At 41.6% G+C, this 16994-nt stretch overlaps 1 protein-coding gene across 4 annotated transcripts in view; it reads left to right on the forward strand.

Annotated features, from left to right (window-relative positions):
• The window catches only part of ush2a (Usher syndrome 2A (autosomal recessive, mild)), a 120360-nt gene that overhangs the window by 90378 nt on the left and 12988 nt on the right, over positions 1 to 16994 (forward strand). For all 4 annotated transcript variants that reach the window (XM_088371582.1, XM_088371580.1, XM_088371581.1 and 1 more), the window contains 5 exons: positions 1693 to 1850; positions 3287 to 3445; positions 4040 to 4202; positions 4913 to 5130; positions 5201 to 5337. In XM_088371582.1, the coding sequence (XP_088227708.1) occupies positions 1693 to 1850; positions 3287 to 3445; positions 4040 to 4202; positions 4913 to 5130; positions 5201 to 5337 (835 nt within the window). The remainder of the gene's footprint in view (positions 1 to 1692; positions 1851 to 3286; positions 3446 to 4039; positions 4203 to 4912; positions 5131 to 5200; positions 5338 to 16994) is intronic.

A 16994-nucleotide genomic window follows, 5' to 3' on the forward strand; every position in this document is an offset into this window, starting at 1 on the left:
ATTCCCATCCTCCACCTCCTTTTCCCAATTTAGCCGTGCAACGGAGAATTACACCGGGAGCAGCGGCCCCATTATCTAAGCAGACTCGTGTGTCCAGGCATGACTTTGTGCACGTGCACGAGTCTGCACCAAGTGGCCATTGATTATTTATGACAATGTTGATTAGCTGTCACTTTGCTTCGGCACTCCAGGAAGTGTCTAAGATGACGAGAGAATTAACCTATTCCCTGTGGCGGGCCCCACAGGACACACACACACACACACACACACACACACACACTGATGCAAATAGTCCACTCACACGCGTGTCATTTTATTTTGATATGTCATGGCTATGTTTGCGTTTAAGCGATTATCTTACTGTGATAATGTTTAGATTTATGCTCCATTCTTTCTTCATTACTTCTCTTTCCATCATTCTTTGGTATCGTGTCGACTATATGTTTCATATTTTTATGTCCATGCCTGTGTGAACATATGAGTCGTTTTAATCCCTTTTTTCCTGACTGGCTTCTAACCCTCCGCCGAGGTGCTAATGGCCTTCTGTTTAAAACGCTCAGCCCAGGAACAATAACCCAGCACCGCCACCTATTAATGCATGTGTGCCCGAGTTTATAGCAAATTAAAGGCTTTTAATGTTAAATGGCGGCCCACTTACACAGCTAATGTAGGCTTTTGCGCCAGCCGGCCGCGCGCTCTTAAAAGGTAAATCTATCTTATGATGTCATGACCGAGAGAGGGAGCGAGCGTGCCGGCCGAGGCGGCGGGACGGATGGAAAAGTGCATGAGGATGATGAAGAGAGGGATGTTGACTTGATCATTTTCGTGAAACGTAAAGCTTTATTTACATTGCTGTTTTCAAGGGACGGTGCCAGAAAAAAATAATTGGGGTTGAAGCAAATAGAGAGGAAAAAATGTTAGAGGGTACAATTAAGATTGATCTGTGGTTATTGTGCAAGAATGATTTTTTAAAAAAAAGTGTTGCACTCTATGAATTGAATGAGCAACGTGAAGGTCCTAATGTTGCCAGGGGTGAGGTTATATATCCCGTAAGGGTAATGAACAGGCTCTTCTAATTGACTCCGACTTCTACAGCTAGTGGAGTGAAGAAAGAGCAGATGTAATGTGGGACCCAAGGCTGGTTCAAGTTGAAAGTATTACATCTTGAACCAACTTTCTTGAATATTTAAGCAGGCAGTTTTTATCCTTTAGATACTGATTTGAACTATCACAAGATAGTCGGAGGTCTCACATTTGACTGAGAGACATTTTTAAAAGCCATTTTGCACGGTTTCCAAATGGATCCACATTTAAGGCATTCAAATGTTTAAATGGCTCAGAAATTGCCTCAAATCAGACCTGATCAGATTTTCTCAGCAGAGAATATGTATATAGTCAGTGATGTAAGAACAGCTAATCAACATAGCCTAGTAAAACCTTTTCCATAAAAACAAGAGTGGCTCAAGAACAGAACCTTGAGGAACACCAAACTGCAATGTAGTCAAAAAGGACACATGAAAGAAAAAAAAAACATATTTTTTACCCTCACCAAATAATATAGCCAGACAGATAATGAGCCTAAAACACTTCAGTTAAGGATAAAACATGCACTTTGTACACAGAAATAAATAGTTTTGTGTAAACGTTATCTTTAGTGAATTCCAATCATCTCTCCCGCTATTTCCTTTTCAGATATGTTTATCAACTGGAGGCCATCACAGGCGGCGGCTCTGGTTTGAGTGACAAATATGTTATAAAAACACCATACTCATGCCCCACTGAGATCCCAGCCCCACACAACGTGACAGTCACCGGCCCCCACTCCATCTCCTTGGCCTGGGACCCTCCTGGTGAGTAGCAGTCCAAACAGATGGATGGTCATTTTCACAGCGTCTTCATCAAAATGACATGCAAATTAGTCACCATTGTCATTGTGTTTAATGATATAATTAACTATGAAATACATATTTGTCTTATCATGACAGGTGTGTGTGCGTGCATGTGAAGAAACATTGTCATAGACATCATTATTTAACACCAATAAGTAAAATAATAAACATGTGAAATCAGAACAATAGTGATAATAGTAACATCACAGCATACTGAGCAGGAAGCATTTCTGATTTGAATCATTTCTTCCTCAGGTCAAGCATAAACAAAATCCCAAAGTAGTTTACTAGTCACCTTCTGGCCTCTCGGGACCTGTGCACACACGCTTGCATACACTTTGGTGGCATGAGTTTCATGCTTATGGGCTACTGATTGTCTGCCCTAACCCATCTATCGCCGCTCATTAAGGTCTCATTAGCATGATTTCCTATCTCGGAACCTGCTTATAGGGCCAACCAGCACAGACACTTCACTTTGTTCAGCTTTGTGTGCGGTTTTGCTTGGCTATATTTCCAGTGTGTGTGTGTGTGTGTGTGTGCATATCACAGTGGAAATATTTCCATAGGCAGGTCTATTCTATTGTCATTACGGGTTGATTTTAAAGGTGAGGAAATATCGTCTGGGTTCTCACGCTTGGTTAACTCCCAGAGTCTGGAGTGTCTCCGACGTGTGTGTGCGTCTGTGTGCTCTCTGACAGTGTGTCTGGGTATACTATATACATACACATGTGGTTGGGTCTTCATATGCATACATTAACAGTCAAAGGGCTGACGTGTGGCTATTAATATGACGGAATAAATTCTTTCATTGTGGCTGCATTTGTGTATGAGTGTATACGGCTATGTTTTGAGAAAGAATGACTTGAAAATCATACGTCAGATTTATGTAGGGGAGAAAGTGGCATATTTATAAATAAGTTGGTGGGAGGGTGAATAATTGAAGTGTCTCATTTGTCCGGTAATCAGTTCCTTCTCAAAGATATCCAGAGTTCATGAATGTTGAATTACCCATCACAATACAGTTGGCCTGAATTATGTAAAAACCTTCAGGGGGAATATTAACGCAGTCTATGAGTATGTGTGGTCAGTGTGTTTCTGTTTACTTTGGTGTGCTTGTGCCGGGTTGTGAGCCCACAGTTAAGACCTGGCTGTTTTCAGGACCAAATATAATGTAGAATTTTGTATGGTCAAGTTGTTGTCAATATTCACAAAGGGGACTTGGTTTATCTGTCAACACGGAATCAAATTAGCTCCCGAATGTTTAATCAGGATTTGGAAACTTTCTTTAGAAGCTCTGCCGACAATAACATTTTTGCCAATGGAAATTGAGATCGAGATTATAAAAGCGGATTGATGATAGTATTGATTGTGTGTGTTTGTAATCTATTTTTCCACAGCTCATTTCAACAATAGCCAGCCCGTCAATTATAACATCTTGTTGAATCCCGGACGTGAAGGTGCCACAATGCATGCTACAGGCCAAAAGCAGAACCTCATTATTAAAGGACTTCAACCATTCACTGCTTACGATGTCCGCGTGCAGGCTTGTCAGAGTGGTAAGTGTAAAATGAAAAAAAAAAAATATATATATATATATATGTGTGTATTTTTTTCCTTTTTTAATTTATTTTATTTTATCTATATTATATTATTTTAGATTTTGTCATCCACAAGCTTTACCAATTGCACGATATCTAAGAATCCAATCTGTTTTCACCTCCTGAGCTCCACACACAGTTAACATTCCATTGTGAATGGAAAAAATATTAACCACTACATGGGAAAACTAAGTTTAAAAAAAATCACTTTTCTAAGATCATTGATGGCGCCTGCCGTACACCAAAATTGATATGCTAATGTCTCTCAAGATTCTTAAAATATTTAGAAACGGCCTCATGGCGCTTACTCAGCAATAAATCCATATTGGGCCTTGTCCTGAAGTTAAAGTATTGAGTCACTACAGTCTCTTGTTTAATCATAGCCAGGTTAAATGGCGTTGAGGTCATTATGCTGGGTTCGAAAGGTCCTTCTGTAAGCTCTGTACAACTCTTGACTGTATATTTGGAATTATTGACTTGCTGTATGTAGATGATTTCTTGGTGTGACCTTTTCAGAAATGTCACCAAACTGTCTTGTTTTGTCCCGTGTAGGGGGTTGCGGCGTCGGAGAAGCTGCGCATGTTTGCACTTTTGAAGCTTCGCCTGAACATCTATCACCGCCCTCGGTTAACGCAGCTGGTTCGAGTTTCCTGGAGATCCGTTGGTCTCCCCCACAAAAACCCAACGGCATCATCACGTCCTACCATATATACAGGTATATCAATGTTTACCTCACATTTCAATGATGGCCTCTTGCTTTTTAAGTGTATCACAGATGAATGTAGTTCAGATTAGCTTCAAGGTTTCTGGAAAGATTCATCTTCAAGCAGAGCCTTCTCTTATGTGTGTGCATGTTCTTGTGTGTGTTTTTAGTCCCATCGAAGGTCGCGCTCTGCTTGTTGACCAAAGAGTGTGTGATCTGGATGCAGGGTCAGATTGGACTAAGACCTTTAAATCCTCAGAAAACATACATTAGCATAGAAGCACACATAGGCACTCTGACACACCTGGCATGAGGACACTTAGCTAGACAGCCACAAAAGTAACGATAATTCTTTGCTCTCTCTCACGTTTTAAGTACGTTTAATTTTTTTTTTTTAAATAAGGACGAGTCCTTCAACATAGGACATTACGGTGGATCATCACATGTTAGAAGTAAATGTCTTTGTTCACAATTTTTTGTCACTGTAACAAATTAAACTTAATTTATTATAATTAATAGAGATCTGTGAATACTCAAATAGTGATCAGTCTGAAAAAAAGGTGGTGTGAAACATCCCTATGGAAAAATAATATTGCGTCAAGTAAAAACGAAAAACATCCTTAAATAATATTCTTGATAAAGTCTGGTTTGATAAAAACTCTTGAATCTTGAATTTAGTACCTTGATTTGATCTGTTCTACCTTCAAATTGTGATCTGTCAGGTCCCCAATGGAAACGGAGGAGGAACTGCTGGTTTTCATCTGGTCTAGTGGACCACTAGAGTTTTTCGACGCCAGCCCCTCCTTGCAGCCGTTCACCTACTACCAGTACAGGCTTTGTGCCTACAATTCTAAAGGCTCGGTTCGAAGCCAAAGCACGTCAGCTCGGACCCTGTCAGCACGGCCAAGAAATATTACCACCCCTGCTGCCACACCCACCGGTGAGTTAAATTTTATTATTTATTTAACTTGAAAATATCTCATATGATGAGCCTTACGTGTTGCTCACAGGTGCATACTCTATCCACCTGAAATGGAGTGAGCCACAACAGCCCAACGGTGTCATTTCTCACTATAAACTACTTTACAAGAAGCACCAACCCGACCCTACATTCAACTCACCTGCCGCACTTGCACTTACTGTAGAGGTAAACGTTCACACTCTCAAAAACCTTCTTTGATACATATGTTAGGTTCGCTCAGGTTCTACTGGTTCTGTTAATGTTTGTGTTTGGATTCCATCGCAATGTTCACTTGTGGAGATGACATGTAGGGCTCAAGCAAAAGGCCCCAAGATAATTGTTCGAATATGAGCAGTCATTCGATAATATATTTATAGAAATGGGAAAGTGTCGGTACAGAAGTAAAAGAGGTGCTTCGGACCTCAAGAAGGGTGAGGCAGGGTGATAGATCAGGGAGGAGAGTGAATGGAGGAGAAGAGATACAAGTAGAGATCTATATTCTAGACAAACGTGTGGCTTCTTCTCCCTCCGTGACCTTTGGCTTGTCACTCATAATTAATACAAGATGTAAATGGAGACCTTTCACCTTCTCATTGATATGGAACACTCTGTTTGTGTGTGTGTGGGGGGGGGGGGCTCATTGACATGGCATAGACTTATTTTGGTGGCAGTCATTTGTCACGCACCTGCCTTCATCGCAGATGCTCCGCACAGACACACAAAGGGTGTCAATGAAGGGTGGATTAAAAGAGGGTTCAACATTTATTTACTGTACTTGCTTATAAAATGGCATTCAAGACTGATGGGAAGTTGTTAAGAAGCCACTTGGAGTTTATGAGGAGGTTTGTGTTATAGTCAGAGTTAGCAAAAAAAAAAAAAAAAAAAACATAGCTGAAACCTTGATATGACAGCATTGACTTTATTTTTAGGAGTCACAGATTTGTGAGTCAGCACTCGGAGGAGCAGCATTCCAGTGCTGTTCTGAGGTTGTGCGACTTGTGCAGCCTTCAGATGCAACAAATAACAAATTACCCCAAAACCACACACACACCCCTTTAAATTGCTTCTATTCACATCCCTCAATTTGCTGCCAGTGTGTGTGTGTGTTCATGTACATGAATGTCCTTTGGCCCTGTATATATTTGTGTGTGTATTGATATGGAGCTGGGTTTGGGAACTTTGCTCTGTGCCAGCCCGGCTGATTAATGGGGTCGTCACGCCAATCGGACGGAATGAGGGTACGGAGCGCAGGCGGCCTGCTTTGCTAGCCCCCGACACGCTGTTTGGCACTCTCACACACACATGCACGCACGTGCAATCTCACAACGCACATTTTCTCTCGCCATGCCTTGCAAGTCAGTGACAGACGTGTTAGTCACTCGGACATGGCTGTCAGGCTCACTTTCTTGCATTCAGGCTCTATTTTTGGACCTCCTCTTTTTCTTCTACGCTCTCCAATCCGATTCGATATCTGCTGTTATCTTTGATGAGGACGTTGTGGCTTGCCTGTTAGCAGAATTTCACCAAAACAACACTAGCAATAACCACGTCACTCATTTTATGTGATTGGTTCAGATTTTTCCATATGATGTAAACTCTAGAAGGTCTGTTGCAACATCCTCTGAAGTTGAAACTAAGCACAAGAAGAACAACTCAGCAGGTCCTGAGAAGATGGACAGGCTTGGGTTTGTTCAGCCTTGGCGGAGATCTAGGCTCTACTGCGTGCCATTCTGCTTCTTCCGAAGCTTTTCTCCCTCCTTTTTATAGTTCATTTCCACACTAGAACGATTCTCATTACTCAGGTTTAATTTTTGCTTGATCACCACATTTTGAGAGCTGACTTTAGAGGACAAAAGCCACACATTTGTTTAGTGGAGCTTGCTTCTGGCTTGCTTCTTTCCTTTCCTTTTTTTTTTTTTTACTTGCTGTAGAGCCTGTCTTTTGTTTGTCCATTGATCAGCTTTCTTAGTGCTTCCAGCTCCTCATTTCAATTGACCAATCAGGCCACCTTCTCATCCCTGTCTGGTACCATCACTTTTTTTTTTTTTTGTTCCCTCCCATTATCTCCTCTTTACTGTCCCGTCCTCTATATCCCTCCCTCCCTCGGCTCCTCCAGATGTTTCACTCTGGCCCTCGGGACCCCTTAGGGAAAGAAGATCATGTGTATGTATGTGTGAATTTGTGCATAGTTTTTTTTTTGTGGATACACTCCATGCGCTTATGATGTTGTGTTCACGGATGACATTTTTTTTTCCCGTGCATCAGTATGTGAATGTGTCTCTCTTATGTGTGCTGTATTAATACATGCCATTGATCAGAGCAGGACCCCTGACAGTCATCATCCCTGAGAACCATCTGGCCAACGCCTGACGCTCCCTCACCCAAACACAAGCTGACACCCTATTAATCTGCTAGCGGCATGCATACGTACGTGTGTATGCGTACGTTTGTATGTCCGTGTGTGTGTGCGCGTCTGCGTGAACCAAGACATTGTTTAATGTGGATGTTAGAGATTAAGTGTAAGTGTATGCGCTTACATTTTCACCATGCACCTGCCTCTGCGTGCGTGTGTGTGTCTATGTATGCTGGCCGTGCACACGCATGCAAACGTGCACACACATCATCCGCCAACAACAGCCGGTGCGGAAGGGAGCTGAAGAGTGCTTGGAAATTAAGGTTATTACACAAATTGAGCCATATGGTCTAAATATTTCAGAGCTGAAATTTACTAGGCAATAAAAATGGCCCCTACCTCGGTAATGGTGTAAATTACAGCTTAACCACCAGCGCTAATGATGTCCTTCTGTACGCCCCGTAACCAACCGTACATGAAGGACACATTGTTTAAAAAACACCCCAGGAAAGGCGGCGGAGAGAGAGAGAAAGGGAAAGAGGGAGGGATGGGCAAAGGGGCAAGAAGGAAATGGGGAAGGAAGAGGTGAGAAGAGATGAAAGTGGAGATGGAAGTGGAATTAGGGAAGAAAAGAGGAAGAGATTGATGGAGGGAGCGCTAGTTGGAGAGCGAGCAAGCAGCATGTTTACAATCTGTTAGTTTATCATTAAGGGCCCATCAGAGAGCACGGGCCAGCCAGCCAAGTATGTTTCAAGCCAACATGTGCTTTCAAATATGGCGCGCGTACACTTCATCATACACCCTTGGAAGATGTGGCAGTGAAATAAATGATTGCGCTAAACATATGCCGTACAAGCACGTAGGGTGGATACCATCATTTTAGTGCCACGCCCACCTGAGAGTTACGTGTTGGACATGGCCCACCGGACGTGGGTGAAGAAGGGCGGATTCTCGGGCTTTGCCCTTGCGTTCCTTTTTTAACGAGCCACGGACAGAAAGGAGTGGGGAGAAGAGGCGGCGAGGCGAACGATGAGGAGGATGAAAACAGGTGAAGAGAGAAGAAGGGATAAGAGGACTCGCATGCAGAGTTCATTAGGGCCTCTGGCCTATCGGACAACTTCGTTAGAGGTCTTCAACTCTGATTGGAGGGCTCTCTGCGTTTTGCATAAGCGGCCAAATAATCAGGCTGCTCCTCTTTGCGGCAATCTCCATCTTCTGGTGTTTTCCCCAACTCCTCCCTCTCCGGCCGTACGTTTCCGTCTGGCTTTTCTATACCTCACTTCTAAATAACAGTTGTTATGTCTTTCTCCTCGTCCATACTGCTCACACTCGTGCAAGTGATAATTTCTCAAGAGAGGTTTTATATTGCTTCTTTGGCCAGCTCGCTCGCTAGCTCTTAGTCCCGGTAATGACAGGTTGGGTGTTATTGTGTCTTGTGAAGAGCCTGGACCATTCAGTGCGCTGCCCCTCCACTTGTCCTAATGGCAGCCACTATATGATGGTCATCACTTCAAAGTGTGAGGGTCTGTTTGCTTTTTTTTTTTTTTGAGGAAACTGCTACTTGTCTAGTCTAGAGGGATAATAATGCCTACGACATGCCATCACTTGGAATCAAAACAAGAATGTTAAAAAGCAACATGCACATCATCTTCAACCTTCTACTCTCATCTTACCAGACTTCGATTGACTGGTCTTTAACCACATGTCACAGGTAAACAGGCACTGTCAGAATAGCATGAAGACTGTAAATATTGTGTTCCCGCGGTTGGAAGCCGCCAAAGCTAATTTTGGATGTCGCTGTGAAGTGGACATGCCTGGTCCAGACCCCTGCAGTCCCTCGCTACCTCTGTGGCAGCCACCCACATGCCTAATGGCATGCTTTGGGTCTGCTTGCGCGTGTGGCCTAAAATGTCTGTGTGTGTCATAGTTTGTCTAACTCACGATGACTCGTGGGGACACCCATGCAGGGCATTTGTAAACATACATGCGGCAATTGTTCCAGCAACATCGAATTAGGCATGCACAAATAATTGCGTACACACACGCACATGTGAAGAAGGCTTGCCAGCTTGGCATGGGGCACCAAAGAGCAGCACGCAGTCAAAGTGCTCTCACCTCAGAAAGCTCCAAAAACAATTACAGCGCCGCTCACGCCACAGCTTGCGCTAATCGACCCGACGACAGGACGCGGTTGAATTGAAGTCAAATGTGATCCGTGTCTGCGCTTTGCCATACAGACAAAGAATTGCGACACATGAGCAGAGGCGGGCCGGCGTGGTGCTTTGTTATCTCTCCGGGACTTAATAGAATGGAGCAGGGAGGGCAGAGGTGGCCTGTGGAGCGGGACATACCTGAGACCCACCAGTTGGTCCACGTTCACCATTCATTAGACACGGCTCGCTCTTGTATGATCGCTCACTTGACTGCTACCTGTGCACGTGTCAGTGAGAGAGACAAAGAGAGAAGAAGAGTACACGTGTGAGTACGTGGCCATATGCTAATATTGCTCTGTCCCCGTGTCTCTGCAGGGCCCGGTACTGGCTGGGGCTTTTGTGAGATAATCAGCATAATTCTTTTGACAATTACACATGGTTACTCTTAATTAGTATCACACACTTGTCCCTGCGGCTGCACCATGCCTCTCCACCTGAATATCACGCACACAAGCAGAGAACCCAAAAACAAGATGCGCGCGGATGTCGGCATGCCCGCAGGTTTATGAAAAGTATTTTGTGTGCCAGTCCAGACACACCAAACAGAATGTGGCATCGTTCTATATTTTCTCGTTGGTACTTTTTTTTCCCCCTTCCGCGGTCCCTCTGCAGTTCTCTCCCCCTTCCCCCTCCGTTGTCGTGATTAACTGGAGGTGGTGGTCATTCCCACATACGTGTGCTTTTGCGCATTGATTTTAGGTTAACCTGAACCTTTCTTTTCATATCTCACACCAAACGCAGTCTGGCTTTCTTCACATTGACCTACGATCTTTGATTCTAATTACCATAACTGTAACTCACTTTATCGGCGTGATTAGATAGGAGGCTGTGGAACCTCAACGGTTGTTCGTAACCCACTCCATCCGATACACAATTTCCCCATGGAATAATGCAAATTGAAAATGTTCCCAGGCAAGATTGTTGTCATTGACAAAAACTAATAAACTAAACCTAAAATTGAAAACTGAAAAAAAAACGGTGTTAAACATAACGAACAGAAATGTATTTTATTTTCATCTTTTACATCAATATCATACATGAGCGTTCAGGGTTCATCTTACATTTATTTATTTGGGTTTTGCTGTACGTCCGTACACAAGAAGGTCCATTGCAGACATTTGAATGAATACTATAACTCATATTTAAAAAAACAATAATGAAAAATCCCAAACAGCAACCCTGTTGCCAGGTCAAACTGTCACCATCATAACTTTTAACTGATCAGGCAAACGTAACATCTTTACTTTCTTGACTGTCATACAAGTGTGAAAAGACATTTAGGCAATTAAATGTGTACACAATTTTGAGGTCACACAGTGCAAGAATTTGTCATCCACGTTCCAACTTAATTAATTAAGCTAATAATCGAGGGTTTACTATTCGTACCGCTATAACAGATACACAACAGAAAACTGCAAATTGCATGCATGCAGCACTATATTAAATCCATAACAAGGTGAACCTCTTTTGTGTTGTCCTTCACAGCCCAGTTTTATTTCCTGTTGCCATCGCGCACCTTAAACCTTGTGTTACCTCATCTTGTTGATTTCTTCAAGTGTTTGCTTGCATGTGCGCGTCTGTGTGTGTTAAGGGACAAATTATTATGAAGGGGGCTGTTAATGGAATGTAATAGTAGTGCGCTTCCGAGTTAAAGCGTTTGATTACAGCCTGCTTGTGTGTGTGTGAGCTGATGTGCTCAATTTCCTGGCGCACGTGCAGTGAGGAGGCCATTAATGCGAAGCGTTCCAGCGATAAAGTGTTTGAATGTATTGCCATCTAGAGGCGTGTAGCAGAGTCTCGGCGCTCCTATAAAAGCTGCCAGCGCCAGATGCTGCTATTGACAATGTGCATATGTTAAGCGCTTTATAGGCCACATGCCTCACATATTTCACTGGCTTTTAAGGTGGAGAGATCTCTCATTCGCGCTCACTTAATCCGTCTCTCCCTTTTGTAACATCTATCTCTCTCTTTCCCTGCGACTCTCTCGGGCCAGGCCGGCCGGCTCAGTCGTTCAGGGTCTTCCTCCTCCCCTCCCTCCGTCTGTCGCGCCGCTTTTTATTTGCTTCACCTGTTATTTACCTACTCAGCTCTTCGCTTTTTTCCCCATCACTCTTGCCTAATTCCCTGCCCTCAATATCATTACTTATGTACTTTGTTTTATTGGTCTTTTCAAGTCCCTCTCTCTCCTTTCTCAGCTGCGAACTTGCAGGAGGATTTAGCGTGCGTCTCGGGTGTCCGGGGATTTATTAATCCTATTTTACTGCCTATGACAAACATGTCGGCTGGCAGACATGGAGACAGTCAAGACATGTATTGGGCTCATTGTTCGGGCACTTCATCCTTGGTGCCACGGCACGCTGATTTGTCTGGGTTCTCCTTTGATTCCGTTTGAGTCGGAGCCATTTGGATTCCCTCGCCACTGCATGGAATTGGCCTAACAGCTAATCTCTTTATGTGAGCGCCTGAATATATTTAAAAATAATGATTTATTATTTTCTCATAAACGTCTACACACATACAGAAGTTGCTTTCGATCTCCATTCCCAAAAAGCATCTCATTCCTTTTCAAACAGCGCATTCCTTATCAATGAGTAAATGATGTTACACACATGGCTGTTGGAGCGAGTGCCAGCTTTTTGGGGCTGAATCCCGTTGCCCGAAGCTACTGGCAGACACACTGTGCCTCTGTTTGTTTGCGAGAGAGCTATGAAAGGATGCACGTGTGATACAAACACTCAGCAGGCTTTGAAGGCAGCCTTAAGGGACGACCGTCTGCCAGTCCATCGTTGCCGCTTCCTACTCATTCAGTATGCTGTAATGTTGATATCGCAAATCCCCATGACACATTATTGTGTGAAGGCGATGGCCTTCACACATATGTTATTCTACACCATTCTCTATTATTGTGTGAAGGCGATGGCCTTCACACATATGTTATTCTACACCATTCTCTATTATTATTGTGTGAAGGCGATGGCCTTCACACATATGTTATTCTACACCATTCTCTATTATTATTATTATTATTCTTCTATTTTATTCCCGCCACTTTTTTGTCCCGCTTCTTCTTCCACATAATTCATCCGATTCACTCCGTTCCACTTTTGACGTATTCCAAATATTCACGAGATGAGCGCTTCCATTTTTCTCGTTCCGAAAATTTTCCGATTTCGCAAAATTCGCGAATTTACGACAAATTTTTCCCCATTCATTCTCAATGGCAGATTCGACATTTCACATTTACGTCATTCCCCTTTTAAATTCACCTCATTCAGCACATTCAAACCACATTCGGAATGATTCTCGACATTCCCAAAATTCCCAAATTCAAAAATATCACGTTTTCACGTTAAAAATTTCGACAAAATTTCACAAAATTTGGTTTTTCACCTCTAATTTCTACATTCTTTGACCGATTCAACCCATTCCAACTTTCAACTGTTCATCTTTTGCCTACCTATTCCACACCTTCCCACTTACCAAAATTTCCCAAAATTTTATTTTGAAATTCACACCAAATTCTACAAAATTTAGTTTTTTCACTCTAAATTCTACATTTTTCAACCGATTCAACCCATTCCAACTTTATTCACTTTGGTCACTTCATCCTTACCATATTCACCCCTTCACCCCCACTTCCACTATGCTTACACAATTCAACCCTTGACCCCCACTTCCAGTGTGGCGGCCATCTTGGATTGACCCTGAAGTGCTCCCAATGAACCTAGAATGAACCGGAAGTGCCCCAAATCAAACCTGAAGTGACCTCAGGTAAACCGGAAGTGACCCCAAATTAAACCGGAAGTGACCTTTTTAAACCAGAAGTGACCCAAATCAAACCGGAAGTGACCCCAAATGAACCGGAAGTGACCTCAAGTAAACCGGAAGTGACCCCAAATCAAACCGGAAGTGACCTTTTTAAACCGGAAGTGACCTTTTTAAACCGGAAGTGACCCCAAATAAACCGGAAGTGACCTCAGCTAGACCGGAAGTGCCTCTATTCAAACCGGAAATGACTCAAATAGACCGGAAGTGACCCAAATCAAACCGGAAGTGACCCCAAATGAACCGGAAGTGACCCCAGGTAAACCGGAAGTGACCCCAAATCAAACCGGAAGTGACCTTTTTAAACCGGAAGTGACCTTTTTAAACCGGAAGTGACCCCAAATAAACCGGAAGTGACCTCAGCTAGACCGGAAGTGCCTCTAATCAAACCGGAAGTGACCCAAATAGACCGGAAGTGACCCAAATCAAACCGGAAGTGACCCCAAATGAACCGGAAGTGACCTCAAGTAAACCGGAAGTGACCCCAAATCAAACCGGAAGTGACCTTTTTAAACCGGAAGTGACCTTTATTAAACCGGAAGTGACCCCAAATAAACCGGAAGTGACCTCAGCTAGACCGGAAGTGCCTCTTATCAAACCGGAAGTGACCCAAATAGACCGGAAGTGACCCAAATCAAACCGGAAGTGACCTTATTTCAACATTAACTGCCCTAAATAGCTACATTAGGCGCTAACTTTTGCATTTATTGTCCGATTGAACCCGTTTCAACATTTTAACCCCAAAAGTGAACCTCCTGAAGCCGTTTTTTATCGTTTTGTTCCAAATTTCAAAATATTTTGGCGCAATTGTTTTTTCTTTTAATTCCCACTCATTCTCTATGGGGATTCAAGATTTGCTCTAACTTCTACATTATTTAACCGTTTCAACCCGTTCCAACTTTCAACTGTTCATCTTTTGCCTACCTATTCCACAATCTCCCACTTACCAAAAATTCCAAACTTTCAAATTTGAAATTCAACCATATTCACCAAAATTCTGTAGTACACTTCTATTTTCCACATTTCTCAAGAAATTCAACTAATTTCAACATCATTCGGCATCATTCCCCAAGAAGTGATTCAAAGTATTCGCCTTCACACGCAATTTCTCCAGAAATTGCATTTTCTAGTTATTATTATTATTATTATATTTTATTCTCCACACTTTTTTGTCCCGCTTCTTCTTCCACATAATTCATCCGATTCACTCCGTTCCACTTTTGACGTATTCCAAATATTCACGAGATGAGCGCTTCCATTTTTCTCGTTCCGAAAATTTTCCGATTTCGCAAAATTCGCGAATTTACGACAAATTTTTCCCCATTCATTCTCAATGGCAGATTCGACATTTCACATTTGCGTCATTCCCCTTTTAAATTCACCTCATTCAGCACATTCAAACCACATTCGGAATGATTCTCGACATTCCCAAAATTCCCAAATTCAAAAATTTCACGTTTTCACGTTAAAAATTCCGACAAAATTTCACGAAATTTCGTTTTTCACCTCTAATTTCTACATTTTTCGACCGATTCAACCCGTTCCAACTTCCAACTGTTCATCTTTTGCCTACCTATTCCACAACTTCCCACTTACAAAAAAATTCCAAATTTTCAAATTTGAAATTCAACCAAATTCTTCGTAATTTTGTTTTTCTACTCTAATTTCTACATTTTTCAACCGATTCAACCCATTCCAACTTTCAACTGTTCATCTTTTGCCTGCCTATTCCACAACTTCTCACATACCAAATATTCAAAATTTTCAAATTTGAAATTCAACCAAATTCTACAAAATTTTGTTTTTGTACTCTAACTTCTACGTTTTTCAACCGATTCAACCCATTCCAACTTTCAACTGTTCATCTTTTGCCTGCCTATTCCACAACTTCTCACCTACCAAAAACTCCAAATTTTTAAATTTGAAATTCAACCAAATTCTCCAAAATTTAGTTTTTCTACTCTAACTTCTATATTTTTCAACCGATTCAGCTCATTCCAACTTTCAACTGTTCATCTTTTGCCTCCCTTTTCCACTACTTCCCAGTTGCCAAAAATTCCAAATTTGAAATTCAACCAAATTTTTCTAAATTTCGTTTTTCTACTCTAATTTCTACATTTTTCAACCGATTCTACCCATTCCAACTTTCAACTGTTCATCTTTTGCCTACCTATTCCACAACGTCCCACTTACCAAAAATTCCAAATTTGAAATTCAACCAAATTTTCAAAAATTTCATTTTTCTACTCTCATTTCTACATTGTTCAACCGATTCAACCCATTCCAACTTTCAACTGTTCATCTTTTGCCTACCTATTCCACAACTTCCCGTTTACCAAAAATTCCAAATTTGAAATTCAACCAAATTTTTCAAAATTTCGTTTTTCTACTCTAATTTCTACATTTTTCAACCAATTCTACCCATTCCAACTTTCAACTGTTCATCTTTTGCCTACCTATTCCACGACTTCCCACTGATCAAAAATTCCAAATTTGAAATTCAACCAAATTCTCCAAATTTTCGTTTTTCTACTCTAATTTCTACATTTTTCAACTTATTCAATTCATTCCAACTTTCAACTGTTCATCTTTTGCCAACCTATTCCACAACTTCCCATTTGCCAAAAATTCCAAATTTGAAATTCAACCAAATTTTTCTAAATTTCGTTTTTCTACTCTAATTTCTACATTTTTCAACCGATTCTACCCATTCCAACTTTCAACTGTTCATCTTTTTTCTACCTATTCCACAACTTTCCACTTACCAAAAATTCCAAACTTTCAAATTTGAAATTCAACCAAATTCTCCAAAATTTAGTATTACACTTCTATTTTCCACATTTCTCAAGAAATTCAACTCATTTCAACATCATTCGGCATCATTCCCCAAGAAGTGATTCAAAGTCTTCGCCTTCACACGCAATTTCTCCAGAAATTGCATTTTCTAGTTATTATTATTATTCTTCTATTTTATTCCCGCCACTTTTTTGTCCCGCTTCTTCTTCCACATAATTCATCCGATTCACTCCGTTCCACTTTTGACGTATTCCAAATATTCATGAGATGAGGGCTTCCATTTTTCTCGTTCCGAAAATTTTCCGATTTCGCAAAATTCGCGAATTTACGACAAATTTTTCCCCATTCATTCTCAATGGCAGATTCGACATTTCACATTTACGTCATTCCCCTTTTAAATTCACCTCATTCAGCACATTCAAACCACATTCGGAATGATTCTCGACATTCCCAAAATTCCCAAATTCAAAAATTTCACGTTTTCACGTTAAAAATTCCGACAAAATTTCACGAAATTTCGTTTTTCACCTCTAATTTCAACATTTTTCGACCGATTCAACCCATTCCAACTTCCAACTGTTCATCTTTTGCCTACCTATTCCACAACTTCCCACTTACAAAAAAATTCCAAATTTTCAAATTTGAAATTCAACCAA

Source organism: Syngnathus floridae, chromosome 3 (assembly GCF_059516105.1).
Source record: "Syngnathus floridae isolate MCC-2025c chromosome 3, RoL_Sflo_1.0, whole genome shotgun sequence".
Taxonomy (NCBI): Eukaryota; Metazoa; Chordata; class Actinopteri; order Syngnathiformes; family Syngnathidae; genus Syngnathus; species Syngnathus floridae.